The 10,051-nt window shown below is 46.8% G+C and overlaps 2 protein-coding genes across 3 annotated transcripts; both read right to left on the reverse strand.

The window, feature by feature from the left end:
• Positions 1-4,957: 4,957 nt before the first annotated feature.
• On the reverse strand, positions 4,958-6,116 carry LOC6587916 (zinc finger protein 330 homolog). Its single transcript, XM_002013293.2, has 2 exons — positions 5,619-6,116; positions 4,958-5,551 (listed from the first exon to the last, which is right to left on the reverse strand). The coding sequence occupies exons 1-2, from the start codon at positions 6,108-6,110 to the stop codon at positions 5,105-5,107; spliced, it is 939 nt and encodes a 312-aa protein (XP_002013329.1). The 5' UTR covers positions 6,111-6,116; the 3' UTR covers positions 4,958-5,104.
• Positions 6,117-7,884: 1,768 nt separating this feature from the next.
• On the reverse strand, positions 7,885-9,170 carry LOC6588014. 2 transcript variants are annotated; one of them, XM_026994909.1, is made up of 3 exons: positions 8,304-9,170; positions 8,010-8,238; positions 7,885-7,951 (listed from the first exon to the last, which is right to left on the reverse strand). In XM_026994909.1, the coding sequence occupies exons 1-2, from the start codon at positions 8,591-8,593 to the stop codon at positions 8,037-8,039; spliced, it is 492 nt and encodes a 163-aa protein (XP_026850710.1). In that variant the 5' UTR covers positions 8,594-9,170; the 3' UTR covers positions 7,885-7,951; positions 8,010-8,036. The 2 variants fall into 2 exon arrangements, with proteins under 2 accessions (XP_026850710.1, XP_026850711.1); XM_026994910.1 differs by lacking the exon at positions 7,885-7,951 and having other exon boundaries at positions 8,018-8,238; positions 8,290-9,170.
• Between the last annotated feature and the right edge of the window lie 881 nt (positions 9,171-10,051).

Consider the following 10,051-nt stretch of genomic DNA (forward strand, 5'->3'; position numbering starts at 1 on the left):
CAAGTGATGGGATCATGGATACAAATGAAAATAGAGCAGAGCAAATCGATGAAAATTTCAAATTTCAAAGTTTTGAATGTACGCACCCACAAAAATAGAAGTGCTAAAGATGATCTATGGAAGTGTCTTTTATTGTACTATAAATTCTGCAATACTCCTTTGCCACAAACAAATGCACTATTATTGTAGTACTTGCGGTTGGATATTGGAATATTAAAGTTCAATCAAATCTCAAATTTATTTCAACACCATCTTCACATCCCGTGAAGAAGTCTGATCCCAATCAACCCTCTACATTTCTGAAATACACTTGTCAAGCAATCGTGAAGCATAAACCCTGCGGAGCAGTGTAAGTAGAGGTTAATAACTGTAGTTGGCCGTGGGCGTAGGTCGTGGGGGTGTGGTGCCCGCTCGGCAATTGTAATGCAAAGCGCGCGCGCGTGTGTGTGTATGCTTCCAGCCAGGATCCCCTCGGGCGCATTGCAAAATTCAGTTTCATTCGATGCCAAAGCTGAGCCTCGTCTCGACGCTCAAGTGGCGGCCCGCCGGGCTATTGACAGAAATCAAAACCGGGCCGGGGAACGGGTGCAGGGGATGGAGCACGGCTCAGTGGGATCAGCCGGCAGTCGCCCAAATGGCAAACGCTTTTCGTAGTTTGTTTTTTGTTTCGTTTGGTATGATGTACATACATCGTCGACAGTCGGATGCCGGTTGCCGGTTGCCGGTTGACGGCTTATCACGGCATCAAAACAAATTCGTTTGAAATTAATGCGGAGATTTGCTTTCATTAGTTGGCTGTAGCTGTTGCTGTAACTGTAAGCAAACACAATGGGTGGAAAGCAGGTCTAGGCATTGGCATTGGCATTGGCATGGGCACAAACCACCAGCCAACATTCGCATCCACGACACGCTCTGAGCTGCGGCTAATCCCTAAGCAAAACTTTTGGTTGGTGGAAGGTCCCTGCCTCTTGCTTTTGGGCCCAACTTTCAGTGCTGCCCGACACGTGGCCCTCAATTGTTACTCAGTCCTCCCCCGGCGCTGCCCTGCACTGCCCTGCCCTGCCCTGCCCTGCCCCCGATTGTATTTGGAATCGCTTTTCGGGCTGCGTCATCACTTTGCATTAAGGTGAGAATCCATTCCATGGGATGCATGCCCGTTCCCCCCGTTCCCCCCGTACATCCCGTTCCTCCCGTTCCTAATGTGACAGTTTAATTGCAGGTGAGACACACTGGTCGCGTGGCCAGGGAAGCGTCGCTGATGCAATTAGACAGCCAACGACTTTCCCTTTGTCCTACGCTGACTTCTCAGCTGGTTGTGCGGGTGAGCACAAGGTTCTGGGCATCGGTGTCCTGGTTGCTGGCTGCCCCCTGTTGTGCGGGTGCAGTGCGACATGCCAGGCCAAAGCTCCTTTCTGGGCACAATTGGAAATAGATGACTTTGTAACCGCTTTTGTGTGAGGTGAAGGCTTTGTTGCACCTAAGAGATAGAGAGACTTTCTAATGATCTAAGTTTGGGTGTACGGGTAGAGCGTTTGTTGAATGACTTCTGCAGTAATCACTCTCCGGACTTAAGCACATTCTTGGCTTTGGAAAAGAGAAATTCTATGCAAATCTGTATAGGGGATATGTAGTTTTATTTGTGGAAAGAACTCTAAAAGATATAAAGAAACTCCTCCTCCACTATTCTGGAGAGGTACAGTAAGTTCTCTGCTTATGTTTTCTGGAGAAACTTTTATCGGAATGTAACACTTTCTATACTCAGGGAACACACTATAGAACATTTCTAGACCGTAAGACAACTGGGAACATAACACTTTCCCAAGCTATGATCCATAGATTTTCATGGGTTCTGCCCGACCAAACTGTCCAACTTCAAACCAGATCAAAGGCGTTCCCTGGCCCCAGCTTGCTTTCCGTATCCTTATCCCCATTCCACAGACCCTCGACCACGCACACACACACACACGCACCCACGGTAGAAAAACTTTCTCACATTACATCACGGGCCAGCGAGGACGACGACTAAAAACAACAGCAAGAACAAGGACGACGCTTGCGAGGAACTGGAGCAGCGCTCTAAATGGACAGCGAGCAACATCGTTTAATATTGATGGGCATTGTTTGAGCTCTTTACTGTATGATGGGAAAGTGAGGCCTCTCCCAACGCTATTTTCCTCTCTTTTTGCTGCGGCTGTTGTTGTTGTACTTCAAGTGAATATTTAATTAAATTGTTTTCTAATAACCACGCGCAACTTTGTTGTAGGGCTCTGCACGCGCCCGCAAGCGTCGAGCGGCGGCAGGACACGCGGCAGTGGCAGTGGCGGTGGCAGTGGCAGTGGCTACTAGGCCGGCAACCAGGACCAGGACACACCTTGTTGTGCCAACAACATTAGCAAAGGCCAAAAAAAATTGAATAAAAGAAAATATGGGAGGGAAAACGGAGCCGAGCAGAGCGGAGCCACCCCTTTACTGCGTATCCTGGCTGGCCTATCTGTCCTTTCCGGACGCTTCTAATTTTCCAAATTACGCACCATCAATCATCGCAAGTTGCGGCACCGGCACCAGCCCTGACGAGCGCTTGTCGATGGTGCTGTCGATGTGGATGATGTTGATGATGACGTTAGAAACTATGCCGCATCAGGCACTCCACTCCACGCCCAGGATGGGTGTCAGCCATTCGTCCACCCATCCTCTAGCCAATCCCATGGCGCCATCACTTGAAGCAAACGACGTTACGGCAGCCGCAAGAAAAAATTAAATTAAACTTCAAGTGTTCGCAATGGGGGTGGAGTGGTGGGAGCAGGACCCGGACCAGGAGCAGGAGCTGCAGCCGAAGCAGGTCCTTTTCCAGAAGGATGCTGCAGCCTGGCAACGGGAATCTGTTGTTCAGGCTGTTTTCCGTTGTAATTAACGCTAATTGCGTTTGACCATAAGCCGGACTTTTTGACTTTTCCACGTGTTTTTCGGATAGTCCCAAGGATTTTCCCAGCTAATCCTGAACCCGGCCCGGACTCTATTTTTGTTATGGCTTGACTTCGCGCAACCAAAATATTGGCATTGCATAAATAAGCAAGCGATAATGCCGATCGGAAGTGATTCTCGTCCCTAAAGAGAGTTCCCAGAAATTCTGCCAGTGTGAACCCTGATCTCTGTGGGACTTTAAACTCTTGATGGCTAGCTCACTCCGGGACCCTCCATCTGGTAATTGAGAATGCACTCCATCTAATGAAAATGGTCATCATGATGGGAAGTGGCCAAAAGGATGCGACGATAGGGGGTGAGATGAATGGCTCAAGGATTAATATCGCAGTGCAATTAAGAGCTCAATCACAGTGACTTGACTCGGCCCTTGTTTGCCTCTCTCTGATTACATTTATGGAATTATTATTGATGTTTGGCAGTGACCACCACAGACCAGTGTCCAAAACAATTCTACTCCTCACTCTCACCGCGCCAGAGATTCAGTTGCGGAGCGCCCCCATCGTCATCGTCGACATCCACCCCACGCCCAATGGCATTTCTAATTTCGTTGAGTAGCCCTGACTTGGACATTGGGCCTAGCCATTTTGATTGAAATACACACACAAAGTGCTGGCAGGCAGCCATTATATTTAAGCTGGCCCTGATCTGTGCCATCGGTATGTGGAAACAGTTAACGCTCGATAGAGCGAACAATTGGTTAAATTTAATATTGCAGGGAATACACACACACAAATCGGAAAGAAAACACCTATGATTTATATATCAAACCATTTCTTACAGTCTTTTTTCATTTTACACAACTATGCCAAAGTTTATAATCATAATGCATCGAAATATTCAACCAAAACTCTACTAATTGCAGATCCACATATGTATTTCCGCAGTGAACAGATTCATTTTAAAAGTATTAATTACTATCTATGGGTAATTTATATCAAACAAACTAAAAAACTTTGATACAATCATGGGCTCGTAAGGCTATTGAAGACTTAATTTAATGTGTATGTTAGATTTGATTAGCGATTAGCTGATGGCCAAAATGCAGCCTATTATTGTCTTTCAGCCGCATATTTTGGTTGTTACAAATTTCTATGTCATTCTTATGTTTCTTCAATCTCCATACCTCATACAAATGAAATATGTAAGTACTTTCGGTTTCTTTGAGTACAACCCATTGAGTCATCACTGTATTTACTGTGCATGTTTTTATATGTGCATCCCATATCCACTCTCATACTAATCTGTATTATGTACACAGTTGATTTGCCTTCCCACTCACCCACGCACCCGCACAGGAATATACATATATGTATGTATATAAGTAACGGCACATACAATATGATTTCATTCATATGCAGAAGAACTATGCTTATGCTCCTGTCCTGCTCTGTTTTCTCTCTCTCTCAGTCTTATCATCGATTTGCAATGCCTGATGATGATGGGGTTCTGGTTGGTCCTCTATCCTATCCTCTTCTGCTGCTTTCCCTGATGTTGTGCTCTGTTCTGCCTAACTTAACTGCTGCCAAACATTTCCCAAATGTTCCCAAATTTGTGTCTGTGTGTGTGTGGTATCTGTGCTGGAGTGCGTGTGGTGGATGTGTGTGTGTGTGTTTGCCATCGTTTTTGGAAATATTATATGCTCATACCTCCGTTTTCGAGTAAATTGTGTAAATATTTGCGTTCGTAAGTGGATTGGAGATGGATGAGTCTATCAACAGAGTCAGCCAGCGTCGTTGCCGGCAGCGCCGCTGGCATCGCCATCATCATGTGCGTACCCTTAGCACAGCACAGCTGCCTGATTACAGCAGCCATCCTTTTACTCCTGCTCCCTGTATAGATGGAGCAGGAGCCATCCCAATTGGCCAATTGGCCGAGAGCCAACTTGGAGCTTGTTGCATTCGACTGAGGCCACAAAAAGATACAAGGTTGGTTTTCGGCCAGATGAAGCCTGTTGCCATCTCTGGGAGTACAGTCTGAATTTTTTTGTTTCGACAACTGAATTTATTTCACACTTGCATTACAGGTCCAACAATTACACAGCCAAAAACTGATAAAATGGGTCAATAACAGGCTATGTGAGGGGTAAAAATGCACATCAAAATATTTGTCTGTTTTACAGATCTTATTTTGTGGTTTTCTTATCGGCTGCATCTTTCTCGACCTCGCTGGCGCTTGACTCTTCATCTTCGTCATCATCCTCATCTTCGTCGTCATCGTCGTAATCGTCATCAGACTCATCATCATCATCGTCGTCGCCGTAACCGCCACTGGCACCGCCACCGTAGTAGCCACTGCCACTAGCGCCGCCATAGTAGCCCCCATAGCCCTCCTCGTCATCACTACCACCTTGCTGTTGGCGGCCAAACTTGTGCGAACGCGTCGACATGCTCAGATCCTTGGTGACGGACGTATCGTAGTTGCACTTGGGACAGGGAATGGCCTTGTTCTTGTCGTATTTGAAGCCCTTGCGGCGCACATGATCCTCGCAGTAGCATGTCTTGCAGCGCAGGCACGAGTACTGTCCCAAGCGGTTACATGATTGGCACTTGTAGTTCTCAGACTCCAGCACCTGGCAGACGAAAATTTTCAGTTTAGCCAATGGAGAAATTGATTAATGGACCTGCAAGTGGACTAACCTGACAACTGGCTTGATGCTCGAACTGATCGTCCTCGCACAGGAAACCATCGCAGAAGGAGCACTTGAAGATGCGCCCACCGTGCTCCCAAACGCCACGTTCGCACTCCAAGCAGACGGCGTTCTGCAATGGACACGTGCAGGCATGGCTGGTCAAGCACTTGCGGCCGTGGCACACCCAGGCCTCGCAGAAATCGCAAATCGCACCCACCATGCCCATGCCGGTGGTGTACACGCCGGGATGCTTCACCACGCAATCGCCCGTCTTCAACATGCACTTGATCTTTCCGCATTGGGCACAGATCGGCAGCCGCTGCAGACTCTGGCAGAAGTAGCAGAACGCCCTAGATTTTTGCTTCTTCTCGCACTTGTCGCAGTCCATCGGCGCATTGCAGGGCACATCGGCCAGCGGAGTTTCTCGGGTGCGAATCTCTTTGAGGCGTAGCTTCTGCTTTTCAGCCTTTTTACGCTGTCCAGTCTTCTTTTTCGGCATTTTTTATTTTTACGAACATTTTTTGTGACAAAAAACTGACTGGCAGTGTGACCGCAGATTTATCGTTAAAAAAACCGTCCGACTCTCAAAACATACTGTCTCATTTAAAAAATATACCGTAAATATACTGACGAATTCAAGTTCTATTTTACATATTCCTCAATTTTTATCTTCCGTCGAATATTCCCAGCTATATAGAACATTTATTTCTACCCACATAATTTTACCCGATTAATGAATCAATTTTCTACTTTACTGTTTTATTCTAAACACTTTAAACACTAGTTAAAAAAAACAGTCGCAATATAAAGATATGATGCGTGTATACCCTATTTCGTTAATTTAATATGAAGATATTGTTCAAACTGTTTTTAAAACGTAAGTATATGTTCTCAGATGATATGTTTTAGACATTTGCATGCATTTGATTAGTTTTCTGTACAAATATCCTGATCCCGATACCAATTCTTGATCTCTTAAGTACCTTTTAAACAGATACTGACAAGTTTGAAATTCCGTTGAATATTTCTAGCTAGCTGAGACACTCAACTCTGAACTCATAATTTCATTCGATTATTTCAATTTCCTAAATTTAAGTTGTCACAGGGATCTAAAATCCAGCGGAAATTTTTATATTTTTTCCTACAAAATTGTTTGTTCCAGTTAACGAAATTTCGTCTTCATTTAATTACGGGATGCAGTGTCTTCGTGTCGAACGGATTAGAGCCTCAGCGAGCTCTTGGTGTTCTTTCTAGAGGTGAGATTTCAATTGAAAACAGTTTAATTCGAATCATAGGAGTTTTCTTTTCCCGAATAGGGAATGAAGTGCATTCCTGTAAGATGATTTCTGAGTGTATTGCGGATGTGGAAAAAGTCGGCCTGAAGGCATACAGATATTTCCAGCCAGTCGTCGTCGTCTGGACTTCCCACTGCGCCCACTGGGTGGGAGTCCTGGCTGGGCCCATCATACTCGCGCTTCTTTTCAAGCTTATCTACGACATTATCCAAATACGAAGCGCAACAAATGTTGGAGTGGATCCGGCAGAAAAATCGGAGCCTGCCGAAGGGGAAGGACTGGTGCCCGCAGAGCAGGACATAGAGCGTCCTGCTGCTGCAGGGGCAGCCCGAAAGGAAGGTGGCGACGCATGGTATTGGGATCCGCTTCGTGGATTTAATCTGCATTGATTTCGTTGCTATTGCTGATATTGTGCCGAGAGGAATCGGGCGCGGCGGCACTGAGCTCAGCTCATCCCAACTGACGCCCGAGTCGTCGGAGTCCTCGGATGACTCGGATGGTGGAGTGACATCTACCTCGGCAGCTGTCGGTTTTTGCTGCTCCGCCTGATGCTGTTGTTGTTGTTGTCGGATCGGAAACGCTTCTCCTCCAAACCGATGGCGTGGCTGTTCCCGTCAGCTCAGCGCTTGTGTAAGGTCTGACGCTTGGCCGAAGGGCTCCAGTCGAGGGGATGATGTACTACTGATTTTGATTGTGTCTAAAATAAGGCTTAAGCCAAAACGATTTCCACTTATTCATTTCTTTATATGTTAATACACGCCAACTACACATTTGTCCTTGTAGAATGCATTGTGGTAGTGGTAACCTGGCACACTCGTCCAGAGTCTCTTCGCTCCATCTTCATCCGCAGCTTGGTCGCGTTGAACATCAAATGCAATATCCGGCAGGTTCTCTATTGCATATTTAAGGTCTTTAAAAGGGAGTGACTGCGTGCTTCCCTGCGAGAATATCACGGAACGACGCTCTCCGTTGACAGTGATCCTCTCCAGTCCGGCCTTGTCGTCCAGCCAGTACATAAATCCCCCAAGGCGGCAATGTTGTTCACCTGCGGGATATGCATGAAAGCAAGGGTTTTTCTGTAGCGAGGGAACAGGAGATAATACGAGTCCAGAGGTGTCCAATATGGTATCTTAGTTGTTCTTTCCATTGATGTCTATAACTTCTTCGTACTGTTGGTCCAGGGCCAGCGCCGTGACTCCTTCCAGCTCCACGCCCTCATTGCCATCGACTCGGGCCCGAGATGGCTGCCGACATCTGTCGAGAAGAGCAGACGCCTCGTCTTCATGGCATGCACGGCAATGTTGCCAGGCTTCTGCGAGTTCGCCCAAGAATCTAAAAGAGGCAACGTTTTAGAACAGAGCTGAATACTTGAGAGAGCTTCACCTCCGCACGGATACTCTTTCCGGACACCGGCAACGGCACATTCCGGCAGTCTGGCGTAGCTGGGGGGATGCAGGGCACGTCCTTGGCGAGGCTGCGGCTCTGGCCCGTCTTGATCAATGTCCCCGGTGCTCCAGTCGCTCCAGTACACGTAGTCCGAGCTGCCAACCAGTATTCGACGCTTCTTGCCATCCAGTAGAGCCGTCTCGTCTTCTGGTCGAATATGAGCTCCCGGCCATGATTGCAGCGCGGATTCGTCCATCGTGGCACGGCGTATGGAGCCCGAGGCGACCCTGTCCATGTACATGTACCCGCGACGCGGCTCGAGGACCAGGGAACGCGGCTTCTCCACTCCCTTCCACAAGAGCACATGCCGACTGCTGCCATCCAGGCGGGCGACCTCGATGAGATGAGCCTCCGTATCGGACTAGTAGATGTTGCTGGTCAGTAGATTAAGGCGTGCGCATCGCACGCATCGCACGAAGGGTATCCGCTCGTCGTCGTGGTTCCGTTCCCCTCGCTGTACTCGGTCGAGATGCGGCCCAATGTGCTCCTGGCTCCTGGCGAGAACAGCAGGATGGTACAGGCAGAGGTGAATCACATTCCCCACGGCACACGCACCAGACGCCAGAATCCTGAAGCCAGTGCCCAAATGCCGTTTCCAGACGAACAGCTGTTCCACCCCCACCCCCAGTCCAGGGTCTGTTCTTCTTCTTACTTTTTCAATTGTTTTTCAGTGAAATTCGTCTTTTGGGGGCTGAGGCAGGGCGGAGTAGTGGGCCGCAACTGCGCCAAAGGGCGCCGCTGGTCGTTTTGGCATCGCAACTGCAGACTCTGTGGCTCGACTTTAACTGTAAATGCGAAGAAGGTGGAAAGCACGGAGTAGCCGTGGAACAGCGGCTGTTTTTGGGGAGTGCCCTGTGACATCAGGACTTACTGTCATTTGAAGCCACTGTAGGCAGACACACAAGGCACTTTTGCTCATACAACAGTAGCATAAACAAACGAGTGTCGTTCTAATTGCTCATTTCTTTATTCCGTCGAATATTCCCAGCTATATAGAATATTTAGCCATGCCCTCATAATTTTATACGATTGATGAATCAATTTTCTACTTAACTGGCTTATTTTTAATACTTGCTTTTATTGGATTTTGCTAAAAAAATGTTTTTAGCGAAAAAGGTCAAAGAAGTGAAACGTAATAAAACGTAAGAGAAAAATCGTTCCAATTGTTCAATTTCTTTATTCCGTTGAATAATGCTGCCTAACTAAAACCATTAGCTCTGCCCACATCATTTTAGGCCATTAATGAATAAATTACCCTATTTCGTTGATATATATGAAGAAACTGGTTTTCCAAGCTGTTTTAAAACGTAATTAATATAGAAATGATTCCAGATTGTTATGTTTGGGACATATTAATGCATATGATTAGGGTCTTGTATATATGTATATCTCGATCCCGATACCCATTCTTCTGTATGTAGACCAAAACCTTCAAAATATCGTTGAAATACCTTTAAAACAGAAACTGACTAGTTTTGGCCTTTATTGGTGCCTTAGATGACAAACATTCTCTCAGTTCTATAATATCCATTTCCCAGGGTATGCAAAATGTTGCTCAATCCGCGCAGTGCTGCTCGATTTCACGGCACATGAGTCTGGCCCATACAAATTGAATGTTGCCAGCAGCATAACACGTAAGAATACGTAGGTGAGTATAGAATGTAAGGGACATTGTTGAGGGGAAAAATCCCAGAGAAAA

The sequence above is a fragment of the Drosophila persimilis genome, unplaced genomic scaffold (genome assembly GCF_003286085.1).
Source record: "Drosophila persimilis strain 14011-0111.01,24,50 unplaced genomic scaffold, DperRS2 tig00000000-arrow-pilon, whole genome shotgun sequence".
NCBI classification, from domain to species: Eukaryota; Metazoa; Arthropoda; class Insecta; order Diptera; family Drosophilidae; genus Drosophila; species Drosophila persimilis.